The 22,246-nt window shown below is 45.1% G+C and overlaps 1 protein-coding gene across 1 annotated transcript; it reads left to right on the plus strand.

The window, feature by feature from the left end:
- Nucleotides 1-7,873: 7,873 nt before the first annotated feature.
- LOC123135398 (disease resistance protein RGA5) lies at nucleotides 7,874-14,116 on the plus strand. Its single transcript, XM_044554462.1, has 4 exons — nucleotides 7,874-8,059; nucleotides 8,154-9,215; nucleotides 13,193-13,369; nucleotides 13,533-14,116. Exons 2-3 carry the CDS (start codon nucleotides 8,389-8,391, stop codon nucleotides 13,284-13,286), a joined length of 921 nt encoding a protein of 306 aa, XP_044410397.1. The 5' UTR covers nucleotides 7,874-8,059; nucleotides 8,154-8,388; the 3' UTR covers nucleotides 13,287-13,369; nucleotides 13,533-14,116.
- Nucleotides 14,117-22,246: the final 8,130 nt, after the last annotated feature.

Below are 22,246 nucleotides of genomic sequence, written 5' to 3' on the forward strand. Positions count from 1 at the left end.
GATTAACTGTACTAAAAAAGAGCATAGATGCTTATTTTTAGTGACTTATTATAACTCAGAAATAAAAAGAAAAAATAAATATAGCAGAAAAGAAAAAAAACCATATAGAAAACTACTCAGAAATGAATAGAAGCAAAAAATAGTTGTGATTAACTGTACTAAAAAAGAAGCATAGATGCTTATTTTTAATGACTTACTACAACTCAGAAATAAAAAGAAGAAAAAAAGTTGTGATTAACTTTACTAAAATATGAGCATAGATGCTTATTTTTAATGACTTATTACAACTCAGAAATAAAAAGAAAAAATAAATATAGCAGAAAAGAAAAAAAATTATATAAAAAACTACTCAGAAATGAGCATAGATGCGCTTATAGAGGAAATTCAACTTAAATTCATAACAAATTTCAAGAGAAATTCGTATGAATTTAGGCTAAATTCCCTATATAAGGGCATCTATTTTCATTTTCAGAGGAGCTCAATAAGGCAGAGAGGGAGGGGCTTATAAACCGGTCTGATTCCCCTTTGGTTGGCGAGGTGGGACTAAACTCTGGCCGCAACGAGGACCAACCCTTTAGTCCTGGTTGGTGGAATGGACTGGGACTAATGGGCGTCCTTTGGTCCCGGTTCAGGCCACCAACCGGGACCAATGGTGGTGGGCCAGGAGCGAGGGCCATTTGTCCCGGTTCGTCCCACCAACCAGGACCAATAGGTCCAGATGAACCGGGACCAATGGCCCACGTGGCCCGGCCGGCCCCTGGGGCTCACGAACCGGGTCCAATGCCCCCATTGGTCCCGGTTCTGGATTGAACCGGGACTAATGGGCTGGAATGGCCTGGACCATTGGCCCCTTTTCTACTAGTGAACATCAGAAACATGCAACTCCAATTCCATCTTCTCTCCCTCAATTCATTTCAATTTTTCTTTTAAATACTCGTTTTCTCTTTCAACTAAATTTAACCTCTCGACAATAGGGTCGGTTGGAATTTCCGGTTCACACACCTCCTAGATAAAAATATCTATGTCAACTTGATGGGCACAATTTGTCATAAACACGAAATGCAACAAATAGTTTTAAAAGAGAATATACCACATCCGAATCATAACATGGATGAGGGCCGACGGGGACGGATATCAAAACCATGGCACTATGTATAACAAACAACGTACGGGTAAGATAATTATACAAGTAACTATATATCTAAATCACACAAACATGATTTTTTATATAAAAAAGATAAAAACAAGAGGCTCACCACAAGGTGGTGCCGGCGACGGGTCGGTGCGGATGATCGACGGTGGTTACGACGGAGACGGGAAGGCACTAAGTAAACCACACCTACATATGCAAACTAAGAGTTATTTTAAGCTCAAATTGCATATAAATCAAATAAACTACCACATATAATTCCTCCCAAATTACTAAAACCCACAAACTAATCACTATCTAAAGCATTGCAAGAGCTAATCTAGCAATGAGAGATGAAAGGACAAAGTTACTAACCTTTGTGATCACTTGAATGGATGGGGGCCTTCAAATCTTGACAAAATTTGGGGAAAATGTGTGATGGGGCTCGAGGGGAAGAGAGGAAGAACAGAGAGGAGGAGAGGGGATGAGGGTATTGCAAACCTCTAGGCATGGGAGACACAGGGAAAGAATGGGTTAGTTTTTGTGGCAATTGAAGTATGTTACAAATGGCTTCGGCACATCTATAATTCTCACATCAGGTGCATTTGGTTGTCTGTTCCAATTCTGCCGCCAGGTGTGGTGCAGCAGCGCCAGTTGAGACATGCCTATGTGAGAGTTGTCCATATTGGCTTAATCTGAACAGTTAGTGCAGATATTTGGTTTCCTGCACAATGTTTTCTGTAGTTACGATGATATACCAGTGAGGAGCTACTTCTTCCGAAATATGAAGTATAGGTTGGGTGGAAATTTTCCCAAGTCTCTGGCTCCAAACTATCAAAATAGTTTTGAATTGTCTTCTCACTTGTAAAAATTATGACCACGATAATGATCAATCGTGATATACTCACGTACATATACAATTTGTTCTACTAAAGTTTTACAAAGGATCAGTTCTTATCAGTACGTCAAGCAGCTTCCTTGATACAGAGATATCTACCGTTAACTAATTTTTGAACAGCAACAAATAGAACTGGATGTATCGCTGAATCGTAGTACTTGACAAGAAGAACTACCAGGATATTTTTGCCTTTAGAAGAAACTCCAATGCACTGAAGATTCAGAGCAAAGTATGCAAAATCAGTCACATATTGAAACAAGTCCATTGATTTCGAGAAGAAACTGAGTCATTTTCTTATTCTCCCACCATTCAAGGTTCTAGAAAAATGGTAGAATGGTCTAAAGAATATACCATATACCTACCACCATATGTACATACTGTCCACAGCGAAATGGTAATGGTTTATGAATTACATCTCCGCTGCATGTTTAGGAAAACATCCAAAAGAAATTGTTTGTCAATTCAAGCACACCACAAGGTGAGACAAATGTAAATAGAGATCATTGATACAGACAAATCTGGGCAATCACATGACACTTGGTCTTATGTTTTGCGGGGCGACTGGACTTATGCCTTCTACTTCAGAGACGTGCAAGCCCATGATGTATTTCAATGGCTGTGGAAATCCAAAAGTATTCCCAAAATAAAGGTTTTTGGTTGGCTCCTTTTCTCTGATAGGCTCAATACAAGATTTTTTTTAAAAAAAGGAGGCACACAGACTAGTCCTAGCACAATGACAGACTCAAACTCATTGAAGTTGCTAAAAACAATTATGGTGGACCTATATTTGTGGATATATTCTGGGAGGCAACACGGAGATGTTCTAGTCATATCAATTGAAATAGTTTGCGAGTTTGCTTGCAATTTTTGACCATTTCAACAGGGAGGGTTGGGACAAGGAGAATCTGGTGAAGCCATCTACCAGCAATGACCATGAGGCAGGCCCTTTAGGCGGATGGGCGATCAACATTGACTCAGGCGAAGACAACTTTAAAGGGTACCTTGCATGTACAAAGACGTCTTTCCCGTGATGTACTATAGAGTCCTTCAACATTTTTAAGCACCAATTTACATCATCTATCCTAACACCTATTTTGACACATTTTTACATAGGGGAAACTCCAATAATCAAGAGATTTAGAACACGAGGATTTAGTACGTAGATCTCATGCCTTAAATGGAGTAGAGACAAATATTGCGAGACATATTCGGATATGAGTATGTGCATTACTTTGGGCTATATCAAACTATAGAAATGACTTGGTTTTTAGTCATCTCGGTCCTCTGGAAGCTAGGGAGCAGACACAAACTTTGCACATTATCTACAGAGCCACTGCTTGGATTTGTATGTGGTCATTAGTGTTTCCTGTGAAAGCCAGGGAGTCTTTGGTTGCTGGGTCCGCTAGATGGGATATAGTATCTTGGGATATCAATAACCAGTTTGAATGGCGGTCCATTAATAGGATAGGTGTTTAGTCATCTCGTTCTATTTACGTCGGTTGTGGCATTTTATACTTTTTATTCAGCTATGAGTGAGCTTGTTTCGAATCACAACTTTTCTGTCACTTGGCTTAATAAAGGGTCTGCATGTATCACTCTGATGCAGAGGTCAAGGGTAATCCTCCTTTTTCTAAAAAAAATATTTCATGCCTCAGGCCCTTTCACACATTGCACAAAAGCATGACGCAGTAATAGAGGTAATCATATGAACCATTACGAAACACGTCTAGATTTTTCTTAATTACTTGAATAGTTGAGGCACCTCTGTAAGACTTTTAAAACATCATAATGCCTCTAAATATTTGAACCGTGCGGTATAGACACTTTTTTGCATCTAACACGCTTTATCAAACGTATGTGCATCAGTTCGGGTGTTTGAAATTCCACAAACCAGAAGCAAAATGCTAGGAGGTTTGCGGGCGTCCGGACAGCCGCCAGGTAGGTACAGAACTGAGTTTTCCCACCCAAAAAAAACCCGCCACGTGTTGCCACCCAAAAACTGTCGCTGCCCATTCTGCCCAGAGCCTGGCCATGCATTCAGTATTGTTCAGAGCAGGCACGACTGAGGGACCACCTACCTGCATTCATGTTGGAGCCGCCTCAATGCGAACATGGCGATCAAGAAGCCTACTCCGGCCGCTGTGCCTGCATTGAAGTGACGACGGTCCGCCTGCCCAGCCCCATCTCCTACACACATATCCTCGCATAGCCTCTCGTCTCCTCTCCTCTCTACCGCACAACGTCACGATGGCTATGTCCGCGCCATGCTTCCGCCTCTACCTACCAGGGGTCGTGAACTATGACGGGCCTATCGGGGGCAGTGCAATGGAGTGCGCTGAGCGGCGTTGGCTATGACCAACTTGGCGTCAGAATGGGTGTGGGCGGACTCGGACCTCACATTGGTATGAGGCGACGGTCGGTTTTCATGTCCTCAGTGCAGGGAGACCCGTCAACACCGAATCAACAACCAAGTCTATAAAATATGGTTGGCCGAGTAAGAGCACTGATGGGGATACCCATAATAGGTAGGCCCATGAAGGGTCAAAGTATCATGAATTATAGGGTAGAGACGACAGATGGGCCCAGATCAATCTCAACCACCCAAAAAGTTACTCGAAAGACATTTGGGTGGTTACTACTCGAACGGATACTCAACCAAGTTTACTCGGCTGCACGAAGCATACCAAGCGTGGAAGGCATCTGAGGCAGTGTACTTATCCTTAATGCATCTGTTACTTGCATTATTTAAACTCCCTCTTTACTTTATAGTGGATGATAATGGTGATTTCGTAGTGGGCTGAATAAATATCTGCACTTGTCATATAGGAGGTAACGGGATGACACACTGTTTATAAGCCATCTGCACCATAATTTGACCAAAAAGGGTTTTCCCCTGCTTTATATATAAAGCAATCAGCACTTAGACGGGCTCTCATTTGCTCCCATTGCTCTCTCTCTCTCATACATACACTTATTATAATTCTCATATTAATATACAAACACCAAAGAAAGCCTATTTGCAGCATAGGACGTAGAGTCGTTACCTTCACCATGAGGGATCCGACCATGTAAAAAAAAAACTATGTTCCACCCCGGTAGCATCTTGATAGATCAAACTCCTTTCACCTATCCCTCTTCGGCTGTCAGAATCATCGACACGACAAAGCACCACCTTACCCCTTGCCGGCAAGAGCAACGGCACGAATGGGCGGCTCTGGGCAGCATCCCCAGTTGACCGTCGCCGCTAGCAGGACATGACTGTTCATTTGCGCCGCGAATGAGCAACGTCGGCCAATTAGGGTTGTCGCGACCCTTGGGAGGCCTTCCGCCGTTCGAAGGACTACAAAGACGACAACGAAGAGGTGCCAACAACCTTGGAGGCCATGCCTATTTAGTTAAACTTTTTGTTATAAATATGTTCAGTTTAATAAATATGGTCGGGTTTACATGATTTTCGTTCATCTTTTTGAATTGTCTGTTTGAACTAGCGTGGATCTTTGTGCATCAGGTTGTATGGCTGTCCCCTATCTGTTGTGTGCGGACACGTGTCCAATCTAATGCACGACTTTGGAGATGCCATGAGTCCTGTAAAGAAACACCTCCAGCTAAGCACTCTCTTCCCCACCGTTCGACTCGCCGCCTCCGTGCTCCTCTGGCAACATGCCGACAAGGCGACAACCCACCTAAGCTCAACACCCACGCGGCGCGAACGTTGACCTCGCTCATCACGGCCTCGTCCATACGGCTCTGCTTCTCAATTCGATGGGATAGCCCCCGCGCGACCGCCTTCCACCTCCGTTGTGTCGACGCCCGCGGCCGACCTCGGGTACCCCCGTCCGGCGACGGTGCGTTATTTTGTCTCTTCCTTCCCGATGGAACCCTGGTGGTTGCCTTTTCATCCCCGTTCTCGGAATCGACTGCTACACCTGCTTTTCTTCTGCGCAAAGTGATTTTCTTCTCACGCACTTGTCCTGTTTGTTGAAATGCATTCTACATGGCGACACTCCTTATGGAGTGGAATGGTGGTTCTGCGGAAAGCCTGAAACAACGTCTAATGGATAATTGAACTAAACAATTCCAGAATTAGTATGACCATGTTTGGATGACAGTTATCGAGCTTACTCGGTGATTCCAACAACTCCTCTAGCTAATTCATGTGCGGCATGCTTTCATCAGTTTCAGTTATATGAAGATGGCGGATCCAATGAGGTCTCGTTGAAAAACAAGAGGCATGCATTTCAGTGTTGCCTATACTGTTCTGTGATATTTTTTTGTCATTTCTTTTTTGCGAATTACATTGGAATGACATTGGAATCAAATTGTCATTCCAATGTAATATGTACCATGCCGTGCCACACATAGGTCCAGCATACATTCCTCAATGTTTTGTTCATTCAGTTTCAGGCTGGTGGCACTCTTGAAGCGTTCCAGTATCTTGTTGCGAGTTAGAAGACCAATCTACTCTGGGGCTTAATTTCCTCAAATAATTTTTTTTTTGCGTAGCATTAGAGTGATTTATTTGACAAAACTCAAAAGTTACAATTTTTTTTTGCTTAGCAATAGATTGATTTATTATAGAATGAGAATAACATGTTAAAATCTCTACTTTACTGTCTTGTGTTTCTCAGTTGTTCGACAAAGTGAAAACATAAAAATCAAAAATCATTGAAAAACACTTTTGTCATTATTCTTTGTTTTTTTATTGTTGTCTGTTTTTGAAGTGTGAGTCTGGAAATCCGGATATATACTACTCCCTCCGTCCCATAATGTAAGACGTTTTTTTACTGTAGTATAGTGTCAAAAAATGTCTTATATTATAGGACGGAGGGAGTCCTACTGTATATTTAAGGTAAAACTTAGAATTGCATAGCTGGTCCCAAGTCTGGAAAAAAGAATAGGTCCAACCATGGGTTCTAGAGCATAATATGTGTGTGTTAAGTTGACTCTTGACCAGTTTACAACAGCGATTAGGGAACATGTAGGATTCATTTAGATAAAACCAAAGAAGAATTTCACTTATCCACTAGAAATGGAGTGAGTGCGGTCGTTAACTCACTTAATTAGTAGTCCCTCCATTCAAAATTACTCGTCGGGTTTTAGTTGAATACTCGTCGGAGTAGATGTTTTTGTTCAATCTCTGTTACGCATATGGCAGCTCTTCATGTCTTGCTGTCAACAAATTTTACTTGATTTTGCGTCAGTTTTCTCATGTGGCGCACGCATTTAAGCCAGCGGCCTTCCTTTAATTTGTCTACAGTACACCGTACTGCTCCTGCTGCGTAGGTAGTGATCATGCATGGGCCACCACTTATGGCTCGATAGTACTGATGATCATGCACACCAATGTGAACGGCAGAGACTCGTTCACTCCTCATAGTCCTTTCCTGACATCTAGCCTATCTATCTAGCTTGTATTTTCTCACTTGGTAGGTTTGATTGAATATCATTCTAAATGATCTCCATGACTCCATCTGCGTCTAAATGTAGCGTTCTGCTCAGTTCTCTGATGCAAATCAAGTTTGCCATGCAATTATTTGTCCAAAGACATTGCGCATCTTGCTAAATTTCTTTTGGCTGTATAATAATCATCTGTCCTGTATGGAACATAGATGGAGAGAAAGTGTAGTTAAGTTGATGGAACTGAACATATATAGATGCACAGTGTGTAACTGTATTCATATAATGTATCAGGCAAGGCAGACCACTGACTCACAGATTGCACAGTGTGTTACTGTGGACTGAAGACACGTAGGACCCATCCAATCCATAGATGCAGCAGGTTTGATAAATGTTGGATGAGGGTGGGTGGATCATTTAATTTCCTGCAGCTCTTTACTCCTCACCAACTGCTCCTCACACGGTCTTGACTCACCGTGGACTTGAGTAGCTGCATTTTCCTTGCGCCTTCCTACAGAAGCCTCCCCTGCATTCTTCTTCTTCTTTTTGTTGTTGCATCGCATGCTAGCTTAGATTGCTCCACTCGAATTTGCTAGTTCATCTGAATCGTCCTTGGTGGAACTCACATCCAAGTGGTAATTTCTTTCCTTTTCTTATCCATCTCCCTCTCCAGTTGCCTGGCTACTTCTCTTTCACTAACCCTCTCCTCGATTTGACCGTGATGTACAGGCGGACGAACAAAGCAGAAACAAGAAGTGGGGGGAGACGGTGAATCGAGAGCCTTCAAGGTAATTTTTTCTTTTTCTTATCCATCTCCTTCTCCAGCTGCCTAGTTACTGGTCTAATCCTCTTCTTAACTGAATCGTGAATCTGATATGCAAACCATGGGTGGAAGAGGCAAGGCAGTAACAACAAGCAAGCAGGCCCGAGAAAGAGGGCTGGGGGGCAGTGACAGTCTGCCGCCATGGAATCGGCCATGGGGGCGTTGGCCACCCTCCTCCCAAAGCTGGGCAAGCTGCTACTCGAGGAGTACAACCTGAAGAAAACTGTCAAAAAGGGGATAGGGGATCTCAAAGCAGAGCTTGAGACCATGCAGACTGCTCTTGAGAAGGTTTCCGATGTGCCACTGGACCAGCTTGACTCACAGGTCAAACTGTGGGCTAACGAAGTCAGGGATCTGTCTTATGTTATCGAAGATAGCCTTGACTCCTTCATCGGACGCGTCGAGGGGCTTGAGCTAGCGAAAAAGCCCAACCCTCTAAAGGACTTCGTCAAGAAGGCCTATGACAAGATCACCAGGTTCAAGGCTCGCAACAAATTTGTCAATGGCATGGAAGACATCGAGACTCAAATTAGGAAGGTTAATGAACGGTTTGCAAGGTACAAAATCAGCGATGTTGTTGCTAATCCTGTGACAAGTACAGTCGATCCTCGTCATTTTGCAATGTATAGCAAGGTATCTGCCCTTGTTGGCATTGACAAAGCAATTGAGGAGCTGACGAAGAGATTGTGCAAGGCCGATGATCTCCATAAGAAAAATCTCAAGACAGTCTCTGGCGTTGGGATCGGAGGATTGGGCAAGACAACTGTAGCAAAAGCATTGTATGACAAGCTTAACAAGAAATTTGATTGTGGGTGTTTTGTTCCAGATTGTCAGAATCCTGACATGAAGAAACTTCTCAAGGATATCCTCTATGATCTTGACAAGAAAAAGTACATAAACATCATTGGCTCAAAAATGGATGAAAAGCAACTCACCGATGAGATGCTAGAATTCCTCAAGGAAAAGAGGTACACATTCCTACCCTAAGCTAGTCATTACTTTCTTTGTACCTATGTCAAGCTGTGTCGTATAGATTTGTATCTCCAATCTTATGTGACCTGTTTGTTCAACTTAATCCAGATAACCTGATCTGGGCATGGTTAATCTTAATGCACAGCATAACCAAAAATGATATGTACACATTTCTGAGTAAGACCTAAGATTGAAATGTTTCTGCCTATGTGAGTTAGGTACACATTTCTGCCTATCTGAGTAAGACCTAAGATTGAAATGTTTCTGCCTATGTGAGTTAGTTACACATTTCTTCTACATGTGTCATATTCAGAGTTGTGTATTTCCATCAAAGAAAGGAACCTAGTCCCATATTCTCTGTTTTTTGTTATGGTCCAGAAATAATATGGAACAAGTAAGTTTTCTTGGGTTAACGCAGTCATGGTAGCAGAACTGTGTCTTTGGAAGTCTCTCATTCCCGTCTTCTCAAAGCATTAGAGTTATTGGAATGAATGAGCATTCAAAGCACCAGAACAAAAAAGTCCAAAACATTGAACTAGGTTATACTATGATTGTTAATGCATTTATGGATCTGATGAGGGTTGCCATGCTTGTTTTAATGCATACTATACACCCCTGTTAGCTTTTCATCTTTGATGGATGCTATATACTCTTGTTAGCTTTTTGTTTTTACTAATTCAAGCCTCTTGGTACCTCTTAGTTATTGATGCTATACACTCCATACTATACTTTTTGTTTTAATAGGTACTTGATAGTTATTGATGACATATGGGATACACAAACATGGGAAATTATTAAATGCGCTTTGGTGGATGGTGACACTGGAAGTAGATTAATTGCAACTACTCGTAATTCTGAACTTGCTGAAAAAATTGGTGGTGTTTACAACATGAAATCACTTTCAGAGGATAACTCCAGAAAGTTATTCTATGCAAGAATATGCGGCGCTGAATATGTTCAATCTGCTAAAGTGACCGACAAAATTTTAGGGAAATGTGGTGGCGTGCCTTTATCTATCATTACAATAGCTAGCTTGCTTGTTGGTAAACGACGGGAGGACTGGTTGAAGGTGTATGAGTCTATTGGATTTGGGCATGGAAACAGTGAAGTTGTTAAGAACATGAGAAAGATATTGTGTTTTAGCTTTTACGATCTTCCTTCTCGTTTAAAGACTTGTTTGTTGCACCTAAGCATGTTTCCAGAAGAACATTTGATTTGGAAACATGAGTTGATATGGATCTGGATTGCCGAAGGTTTTGTCCCTGTGAACCAGGGCTAAGGTTATTTTAAGTAGGGGAGAGCTATTTCAATCAGCTTGCAAATAGGAGTATGATTCGGTTGATAGAGGGCACTGATTGCCTCATCGTAGATTCTTGTCGTGTTCATGACATGATATTGGATCTAATCCGGAACTTCTCAAGTGAATTGAGATTTGTTGGAATACATGGTATTGAGCTGGAGCAGAGCCCATGTTTACCAAGTACAGGCAGCAGTTTTCGCAGACTAGCCGCCCACAGAAGAAGTGAGCACAGCCCGATTAGCATGGAAATGGGACAAGTGAGGTCATTTAGTGCTATCTTGTGCACTGATAGTAGACTGCTCCAGCTTTTGAGCTTTAAATTATTACGTGTACTAGTTCTTGATCACTGTAATTTTTCTGTGGAAGGTTGTCGTCTTAAGCATCTTGGAAAGTTGGTTCAGCTAAGGTACCTAGGGCTGATTAATACACCTGTTGCGGAGGTCCCAAGGAAAATAGGTCATGATCTCAAGTTCTTGCAGACATTGGACATATGTCGGAGTGGCATAAAAGAATTGCCGCCATCTATTGGCGAGCTAAGCAAACTAATGTGCCTGTATACCAGTAGGGGCACAAGAATGATGGGTGTGATAGGAAAGCTGACGTCCCTGGAAGAGCTTGTGCTAGCCTTAGTGGACAACTGCTCAAATTTTGTCAGAGACCTGGGTAAGCTGAAGGAGGTGAGGGAGCTTGTGATCCATTTCGATGATATGGACAAGCAAACACATAAGGCTTTGCTAGAATCTCTATGCAACCTGGGTAAAATCCAGAATCTAGTGATCATGTCTGGACCAAAGGATCCCTCAAAAAAAAAAGGCTGAACCAAAGGAGACAGTTCACGCTGGCAGTTGGGAAGAGTGGAAACCCTCCTCACAGCTGCGTACGCTATCATTGAGTGGCATCTGTTTAACCAAGCCACCATCATGGATGAATTTCTTATGTGTTCCGCATCTCTCCTACCTATGGTTTGAAGTGGAGGTGGTCGAAGCATCCGATTTTCAAATGCTTGGGAAGCTGCAGTTCCCCCGCTTCCTCAGTCTGATGGGTAATGAGGGTAACTGCTTACTAGTATATACTGTTCCTAGTGGTGAGTTTGAGAAGTTGAGATATTTGGAGACAAGCATCATAGAGATCATTTGTAGAGGAGAGGGAGTGCTCCCAATGCTTGAAAAATTGAAATGTCATGCAAGCGTGGGAATTAGAAAGGATGACGTTGGTAGGTTGGTGCAGGAGAACATGCCTATGCTCCAGGAAGTCACTTATCAGCTGGACTACAAGAATTGGAGGGCTGACGAGTTGGTCACTACCTCCTCCTTTGCCTTTCCGACAACCACGAACATTCTCTTCCCATGTCCGCAACCGTCCGTTCGCCTCCGTTATGGTCATGTCGTCGATGTCGTAAAGCTGCTCGAGCGTGCCGATGATGTACGTGAATTTATCAGTCACCGAACTGAAAAACTTGTCCACAATCTTGGCCTCCTCGAGCTTCGCACCAAGCACGTGAATCTTTCCCACCAATGTAGTCAGACGCATGGCATAGTCGTTCACCGATTCAGTTTCCTCCTTCTGCAACTTGTGAAATTGGCGCTTCAGCACTTGTGCCCAAGCCTTCGTGACGCGATCTTCTCCAATCCTCATCTCTTTGAGTGCATTCCACGCCTCTCTTGCTGTCTCGAACTCCGCCAATGTCATCAGTACAGAATCCGGCACAAACAGGGCTATGGCGGCCATGGCACCTTCATCGCACTCCTGGTCGACGTTGTCGTCCGTGATGGCCTCCCACACTCGAAGGGTTCGAAGAATAATCTTCATCTTGACCGCCCACACGCCGTAGTTGGCGTCGGTGAGCATCGGGTACTGGATGGGGATGTTGTGATGCGCCTGTACGTTGGTGCCGCCCGTTCCGCCACCACTGATCACTGACTTGCCGCCCTGTTTCACCTTGTTGCCGTTCTTGTTCGTCTTGGGACCGCAGTTGCCGGACTTGACCGACTCCTTGTCGCTGTCCGTCATCGTAGATCGTAGATCATCAAGGCTCTGATACCAATTGTTGGCTTTAGATCGGTAGATCAGTTCACCGGAGGAACAACACCCGTAGGTGCAAAGCTAGCAAGCTAGCAACAAAGCAGGCAGGCTGCCAGCTTGATTAGTAGTAGCACACGCACACGTACTAGCGACCTGGGCTAGCTTTGGATCGTATCAAGTCGATCTCGACGGAACCTCTCTCGACAACTTGCGAACATAAAACTGAAACGAAACTGATTTTTGATGATAGTCACAAGCTCGTGTCGAGCCTGCTACTTTTCTTTGTATTGATCTGCTTTTCGTTGTGGTTTTTACATTGTGGGATTACATGGGTACATAAAGGAGCTAAACTGCCCAAGAGCTAACCTAGTTGGTTCCTACCTGGGAGTACTACTCCGATGTGTACACAGACGTCTACTCGGACGACTTGTTTAGTCCCATTATCCTGTACATATACATTTTTCTTTCACCCTACCATCCATGTTACATAGGTGGTTTATATCATGGTTTAATTATTCTTTCATCTTCTTATGTTTTAACTTTTGCTGCCTGGTCATAATTTTGTAATTGTTGGGCCTACTACTCTATTCACGGTTAATGATATAAGCATGTCTCGGAAATCTAATAACAACATATTATTTCATCATGCAGCCTTCTTCCCAAAATGAAAGTACCAGCAGTGCTGTTCCTCTGGACATGTCAAAAGAAAAAACTGAAGAGAAGAAAAGACCCTCAATTGGAGTAACGGGAGAGCTTGTTAAACCTGGTGTAAGTTGCAGGTCTGAACCGCTAGGTCTTGGTCTTGGTGGAGGCCTGCCGCAGCCTAAGGTATGATCTGAAGATAGGGCCTTCAAAATATTAATCTGCATTGCTAGATGGTTGTCAATGATGCGTTCATGTTTTTATCTTTATAAATTTGTTTTGGTTAATTTGTGCCTGCGGTGGTTGTACTATTCATTCTAACCAGAAGTATATCTATACTCAATTCCAGAGAAGGAGCAGAACAGGAAAGCCATCTGGGATTAGTGGTGATCCTACCAGCAAAAGCCAAGAAGTTGTTGGGGCAAGCAGCATCAGGACTATGGATTCTCACTCTCTATCCTAAACGGATCATGAGTTGCTCGCTGTGTATGGAAGAACAATGCGTAATATTTTGTCAAATTCGACAGCTACAATGGGATGCTCAAGTTCGCCACCTTATTTGGAGAGCAAGATGCAAGATTGTGCCCAGAACCCTGCCACTATTTGGAAAAGGCATGCTAGTGGCGCACCAGTTTTGCCTACTAATGGCGCACTACTGGTGCGCTACTAGCATCACACCATTAGAATTAAATTCTAATGGTGCACCACTGGTACGCCATTAGTATCTGGTGTTCTAATGGCGCACCACATATGCGTCATTAGTATGGCCCACAATGCGCCATTAAAATGCCTTCCAGGGGGCCATATGTACCCATGTGCTTTGGCTTACTAATGGCGCATCAGTGGGTGATGCGCCATTAGTGTGATTATTACAGTGCATCATTAGTGTCTTGTATGGTGCGCCACTAGTATGAATATTAGGGATTTTTTTTTCTTTTCTGATATTTTCACAGGTTACAAAATATATTATTGAACATAATTTAGACAACACCACACAGCAACAACAGATTCATCGAATACAATAGAAGATTAGTCTCCGAATACAATTAATCATATTAGTCTCCGAATTCAAAAGACCGAACAAAGATAGAACATTACAAGTCTCGAGACCGCGAGTAGCGAGTTTGTCTTCACATTACAAGTCGATATCGATCATCTAAACTACCATCATATATAAGAGAGCTGCGGTCATCACGATGAGCATCATCGCGATGAAACTGGTCTTCACCCGGTTCCTCCAACGCTCCCTCCTCTCTCCCGCTAGATAGCGGGCGTATCTAGATTCCGCCTCCGCCCTAGTGGTGTACCCTTTGTAACTGTTACCGCTGAAACGGTGAACCTGTCTCCGTCACTCCTCCCAGTCGTCGTAGACTCCGGGAACCTTACCCTTGTACACGACATACGACGTCATCTCTATGCACAAGCCAAACAACAGATAATACATAAGCAATATATAAGTATGCAACAAAAGGATCGGAAGAGAAAAGCAAGACATTAATAGCACGATTCATGGTCCTACAAATAAATAGCATCGATTACATCTAAGTTGAACGACTATCCAAACCAAAGAGACATACAAGCTCATTAAAGTTTAATTACAACATGAGCTAATCGATGTTTCAGAACTACAAATAGCATCACTACTTTCGACTCGACTCATGGGACCGGAGCGTGGATGAAGCCGCCGTCTTTCGTGATGGTCATGAAGTCGCGGGCGTTGTCAGCCTGCATGTGAAGTGTTGTGTCTATCTCACTGTTGGACGGTTGCTCTCTGAGGTAGAACTGCCCCGAGGTACGAAGGACATCTTGATGGATGATTTATGCAAACTCCGACTGGATGCGAAAGAATTCTTGTCGGAGGTCCGCGTCCTGGATTGCCGCCAAGCTTGCGGCCCAATCTTTGACATTATTTGGTAGCAGAAGGTGATTATGGTCCCGTACGATCGCCCTCATGTGATGGAGGGCGTAGTAGGCATCCTTTTGACCACCAGGTGGCTTCTTGACGCAGGGGAACATCGTATTGTGGGTGAACACATGCCTGCCGTACCTACGAACTGGCCTCTTAAAGGTGCCTCCAGATGTGGCATAGCCGGGGAGAGCATCATCAAGAACTTTCTTGATATTTGTGTAGTCTATCTTGGAGTCACGGTCCAGAGGATGAGTGTGCAATTTGTGTCACTGCACAGAACACGGAATGTTAGAAAAAAAAGAACGATCGAAATCTAAGAAATCATATGTTACGGGGCGGTGAGGGGATGACTTACTCGGGAAAGTAAGGCACGAGGAAATTATCCTTATCTGGATTTGCCAGAATGACGCCTTCGAGGTGTGAACTCGGGACTTGCCGGTCCCCAGCGCTGCCCAAGATCTTGGCATGCATGTAGAAGGGGTCGACTATCACGATGTCCGGGGTCTTGTTTCGAATGATCCGCATCTCCATACACAACGAAAACAGCCGAACGAAGGTGTAGTGTAGCGGATGAAGATTAAACATAGCAAAGATGTCATCAAACCGCAGGATGATCGTACCCCCGATGGCGCCATCCACAAAGCCCTTGCCCTCTGGCACCTTGGCCACGAAAACCGGGTATGCCACATCATTCTGGGAGAGACGCATCTTCTCCAAAGAAAGAACACTGTCATGCAGACTCCGCATAGCACCGGTTGCAGCATTGAGCATATTTGTCGGTAGCATCACCCTACCCGCCACATGCACCCTCCTCGAGATATCCTGAGGTGAAGGTAACCCGTCCTCAGCACGGATCGTACTCGGTGCCGGCTGGCTCGCACCGGCGCCCTTGGCAGTCTTTCGTTTCCGTCCCTTCTTCTTGATCTGCTGTGATGGGACCGAGTTCTGCTCACAGACCGCCTTCTTGAGCGTGTTGGGGCTGATAATATTTCGTACCTCAGCTATCTAAGGCTCGGTGAAGGCGGGAGCTGGAGGTGTCTCCTGAGAACTGAATGCCAGACGATGCCTGTTGCTATTGGATTTCTCCGCCGTACTAGCTAGATCGCGGTCGTCTTGGTTGGGTTCTTGAGAAGGAGGCCCGCTGAACTGGTCACTGTACCCATGTTCGGCAAAGTACTTATCGACGTGGGTCAATGTACCGTCGTCGTTGTCATCGTCGTCCGGATCCTGTGCCATAGGGATGTACAGCATGTCCGGTAGCGTTGCGGCGTTCTTGCCATGGCGTGGCGCCGACACGACTGGCGGTCTTGTCTGTGGGGTGATGTCCCCCGCCCCCAAACGAATCTGGCTCTTCCGCCAAAGCAGGGCCAGCTTAGGCAGGCACTAAGGCTCATCAGATCTTCTTCGTCGGCCCCGGCGGGTCGAATCGGAGGTAACAACTCGTCGCAGCCTGGCAGCACCCGAACCAGTTGAACCCTATACATGGTGGGTGGCATCGGTTTATCGTGGAACAAGGGCTTTCCTGGTTGAACGATTTTGCCCTTGGCGACATCGACCAAATCGTCGTTCACGAAGTGCATGAGAGTGCACGGAACATCGACGACGCCCTGTGAAAACATGTAGGGTGGCAGGGATGCCCAATCAAAGGCAGAAGGAGATGAAGTCCTCGTCCGAGAGGCTTAATTAGTTACCATGATGATGGAGTCGAGCTCGGCTAATGTCGAGGCACCGCCAACGGCGGACGTGCAACTGACGGAGGGGCCGCTTGCTGGCGAGGTGCCGGTCGGCGTATACCCGGGTGCATTAAGCTCCAATGCCCGTGCCGGCGCCGGAGACACCAATACCGCCGCCGCCAATGACACCAATGGCGCCGCCGGAGACACCAATGGTGCCGCCTGCGCGTTGTGCGAGTTGCTGGTCGTGATGCTGGGAATCAGGGGCGGCCCCTGTTGGGCACCCGCAATCCACGTGATCAACCCATGAATCAAGGTAGGCATAATGTCGGTGAGCGTCGTTCCCAGTTGTTGTTGCACGTGCTCTTGGATAGTCTCCGGAATCCGCGCCACTTGTGCCTTGAGTTCTTCAACCTCGCATGACTGGCTTTCCGAGCTGGTCGTTTTCTCCTTTCGCCCACCAGCGGTATAGTATGACGACCATTTTGTGGACAAACCTTTGCCGGCCACACGACCAGCTGACGACGGCTTACTGAGCTTATCCTTGTTTTTCATTATGTTCAACGCCCTATTTAGAGTGTTGTCCCAAGCAGGGGTGCTCTAAGACGACCCCGCGCTACTGCTTTCAGTCTCCTTCGCCAGAACAAGCTCAAGCGCCCTGGTCTTCGGATCCGTGGTAAGCTCCTTTATTATCGGGTCCTCCTTTACCGGGCCCTGACAAAGTTCCTGGTCTGCTTGTCACTGTTGTATTTCTAGAAGCGGGGCGGTAGGCCTTGCTCGGCAAGCTCTGCTTCCTCCTTGTCCCATATAGGCTCCGCCACTCTGTAACCGCCGGGACCGAGTTTGTCTTCCCCTAAGTTCAACTCCCGCATTTATTTCCCTCGCTGACTTGATTCGGAGGTTGCACTGCTCTCGCATTTGATCTTGAACTCCTTGTAGTCATCTTCGCTGATCGAAGGATTTTTCGCCTTGATCTTCTCATAACTATCACCTTTCTCAATCATTCTCTTCACCGCGCTTCTCCAAGTAGACAGGGCCGTGCTCATCCTCGTGAGGGCGGCACTGTTCACTTTATTCCTAGAGAGGCGTGTGTTTTCAAATTCAGCGGGGAACTTGTATCATTCGTGCAGCTTCGTGAAGAGGAGGTTGTGCAAATTCCCTCGGTCCTTATGCCTAAGGTTCTCGGTGTTGATCGAGATGCTGCTCTGGAGAATGCACCCGAGCTGAACCGAGTACCCCTTGACTATATGTTTGGGCTCCGTTCGATGCCCGTCGGAGTCCACTTGAGTAAATTCCTCCTTGACGGTGCGGAGCACGTTCGGGCGCCGGTCCCTCCGTTGCTTCTTCGGTTGGCTGCCATCTGTGCGTGCGCCGCCATCATCAGTGGTGGCATCCTCGGCGGCACCATCAGTGGTGGCATCCTCGGCGGCACCATCAGTGGTGTCATCCCCGACGCCACTAGGGGTAGTGTAGTCAGGATCGGTGTCTTCCGCGGCGTCCTCATAGCGGTGAGGTTGTTCCTCCATGTCCTGGGACAACTCCTAGAATTGCTTGCCGCACGAACCGCCGGCCTCATCGTTGTTGGCCATGTTTCGCTTTAAATAGGAAAAAAGTTTGGTCAAAAAGTTGGTTATTGTCAACGACCAAGATCATGGTCTCATCATTTAGGGTTTGTCGACACCGAGGCATCCTAAAAGCTAAGCTTTTATCATTTAGGGTTTGTCGACGCCGAGGCACCCTAAAAGCCTAAGCGTACATAATTTAGGTTCTCATCGACACTGAGGCACCCTATAGAAGCCAAGGTTTCATCATTTAGGGTTTGTCGACGCCGAGGCACCCTAAATGCTAAGTTATGTTTTCATCATTTAGGGTTTATCGATGCCGAGGCACCCTAGATGGGGCCTAATCACTTGGAACTAATCACAATGGAGGGGCAGTTGATCCTACTTAACTAAGTACTAAGATACCCCGGCCCATGCATTAGTCGCGAGTACCCCATATGTCCTATTTTTAGCAAAGTCATGCTAAAATTCACGGAAAATTCCAGCATGACCTTTGCTGAAAATAGGACATATGGAGTACCTGAATTTGCCGGAACGGAAGTTAATCGACATTCCGGCAAACTCAAGGGCCTCTCGGGGTACAGCAACAGCATCACAAGTTGACAAAATTCCCAAGTAGTACAGCATCAGCATGGCAAGTAGTACCAATGAACATATGGTCCAGCACATTCTGAATTTCGATAAATGACAGCAAGTTAACTCATGCTAATAGCTAACAACTTATAACAACATAAATGAAATTGCAGTTGTACGATCATAAACTTATAACAACATGAACTCATGATGACAGCAACAAATTGCAATGATCAAGCTATCTGAAAACAGAGTACTTGTTGATTAACTATCAAGCTATCTGAAAACAGAGTACTTGTTTATTAACTGGAAGGGTAGATATGAGACTGCAAATTAAATAGCCATATATCCATATTCTGAGCTATGAGCCATGTACCATCCACCCCATGAACTAGGAGTGTCATGCAGCATAAAAACTGCCAGTGGACAGAAGAAAAAACAAGCATATCAGAACTAGGAGCATCCAAAGCAGTAGGATCATAGTGGCCAATTGCTCAGTTTGGAGTTTGGCACAGGCACCAACTCTAGTTTGAGCTACACACATCACATCAAGAACTGCACCAAAGCAACTGGAGTTTTGCACCACGCAATAACTTCACTGACACCAAGGGACCCACCACCACACCCAGTTCTCTCACACCACACTAGCTACATCAAGGACATCTAACAATCATCATCTAAAATGACTGTAAAAAATAGTTGTTTCTACTGCCAAATTACCCAGTTTTCTGAAGCAGTCAATTATACCATGATGATACCAAATTCTTGTAGCAGTACCATGAGTTCACAGGATAAAAAAAATCATCCATATTCACCAACCCAAACTGGTGGAGATACAGCAAACCAGAACATAGCCTCTTAAATTATTTGTTATAAGGTTGTGATTCCATGATGTTATATAGTCACTAGTAGAAAAAGGGTCTAATGTGAAACTCATTAGTCCCGGTTTGCAATTGAACCAGCACTAATGTGACCATTAGTGCCGGTTCCAATGGCCAGGCGGGCGACGCTCCTTAGTACCGGTTCGTGGCGAACCTTTAGTACCGGTTCGTGCCACGAACCGGTACTAAAGAGGTGGTGGCCTTTAGTACGGGTTGGTGGCTCCAACCGGTACTAAAGGGGGGTCTCTTTAGTACCGGTTGGAGCCACCAACCGGTACTAAAGGTGGTGGCCTTTAGTACGGGTTGGTGTCTCCAACCGGTACTAAAGACCCCCCCCCTTTAGTACCAGCTGGAGCCACCAACCGGTACTAAAGGTGGTGCGCTGCCATCCCCAGTGCACAATGTTTAGTCCCACCTCGCTAGTTGAGAGGAGCTCGCAACGGTTTATAAGCCCGGCCGCGGCTACCGTGTCGAGCTCCTCTCTAAGAAGGCCTTTGTGGGCCTATTGCAAGTCTTCTGCCCTGTGGAGCCTACTGGGCAGTACGGGCCTGCATCTTGGCCCAACTAGAGATCGGGTTTCTAGTCGTATGCAGGCCGTGCCGGCCCAGTAGGCGGGCTGTTTTTGCTTTTTTTCAAAAATAAAAATAAAAAATCCTTACCAACCGGGACTAAAGGTCCCCTAGACCACGGCGCGCCTCATGCCACGTGGTGGGCGTTTGGTCCCGGTTCGTGTTGAACCGGTACTAAAGGGGGGGGACCTTTAGTCCCCACTCTTTAGTGCCGGTTCCAGAACTGGTACTAAAGATCCTTACGAACCGGTACTAAAAGTCGTTTTTCTACTAGTGAGTGTGTGATATAAAAGGCTTCTTCATCATTCTCTGAACCCTTGGAAGCCTAATCGTGTGCATACACACAGTTATTATACAGTAGGATTATGACAAGATTAAACAGAGCAATGGAGAGGAAAATCTGACAATAACTTAACTGAAACCAAAGAAAGACCAAGCAAACTATTGCAAGTACAGTACACTAACTACTTCACTAAACACAACTGCATAATTAAACTTAGTAGCAGAGGTTCAGTACACTAAATTCGGTAAAGAGCACCAACTATAGTTAACAGCAAGCTTACACAATAAGCACAACATGTACTTTTATTACACACATGGATTAATTGACCAAACCCCCAGCAAGTAGGTACTTGGCATGTACTACATATGCAACACAACCAGTTAAAATCAGTTAACTAACCACAATAGCAGATGAACATCTTCAGTGTTAAATAAAATTGTTCATACATCACTTGGGTCAACTTTCGATTCTCTTAACTAAAGTGTATGAGTATTATATATAATCTCTTTTTCATGGGAGTGTGGATTTTGTATTCAATATGGCAAAAACAGATCAAGTGTTAAAAGGCGTGAAGTGCATGCAAGAATCTGTTTGTTGTTGCTTGGTAAGTGCAAAAGAAAAATTGTAGAAAGTATATATTTAGGTAAATTAACTTGCACAGCTAACTGAAGTAACTTTATAGAAGACTACAAATATAACTCAGAAAATGGGCTATTGTTTAGGAGAATGTTTTGTTGTAGCAAAAAGAAAACCTATATTCCTTTTATGTTATGTGAAACAATAGTGTTCACCGTATAGTGGAATATCTGTACAGCATGGAAACAGGCGAATGTGTACAATATCAGGGTGCTGCTACAGTGGAATATATGTACAGCATGGAAACAGGCGAATACTTATTTCCTGAAGCTTAATCCAAGGTTGCACCTAGAACAGCATGCTTTTTTCACAGGTCATGTTTTTGCTTTTGAGGAATCTAGGTCGTTGGCAATAGCCAATATGGTACTTGGGTTAAAAGAGATCCAAACTCATGGAGAGATACGCACCAATGTTGATTACACGATGGATCTCTTGAGTGTAAGATAACCCCACAGTAACAAAACTCTGATTACATGGCACATTCGTTAAGAAAACATGGCACAATTTTTCTTGTTGTGTAATCTGTATAAAATTTTCATGTCTCCAGGCTGCAGAATACTGAGAAAATAAGATCCACACTGGTTGGGAAGGGCATGCCAAAAGAGAAGGGCAACAAATGGACAGAAGAAAGGGAGGAGATACGCTAGAGAAGATAATACCTGGCGGCGGTGGGGCATTGAAGACCTGGCGGCGAGGTTCCTCCTCTCGGTGGCGGCGGGGCTCCTCCCCTCGGTGGCGGCGGTGGCCTCTTCCCCTCGGTGGCGGCGGCGGGGCTCCTCCTCTCCTTGTGGAGGCGGGCGTTGATCCGGTGGAGGCCCTGGAACACTAGCGCTGGCCCTGCTTGTTGGAGTGGGAGCGGCGGTCGTCGGAGCGGGGGCGGCGGCGGCGGGGGTGGAGTCCCGCGGGGGTCGGGGCGGCGGCGTCGGGGCAGCGCAAGACCACATCAGCGGCAGTGTCGTCGACGGCGTGCAGGCGTG

The sequence above is a fragment of the Triticum aestivum genome, chromosome 6B (assembly GCF_018294505.1).
Source record: "Triticum aestivum cultivar Chinese Spring chromosome 6B, IWGSC CS RefSeq v2.1, whole genome shotgun sequence".
NCBI lineage: Eukaryota > Viridiplantae > Streptophyta > Magnoliopsida > Poales > Poaceae > Triticum > Triticum aestivum.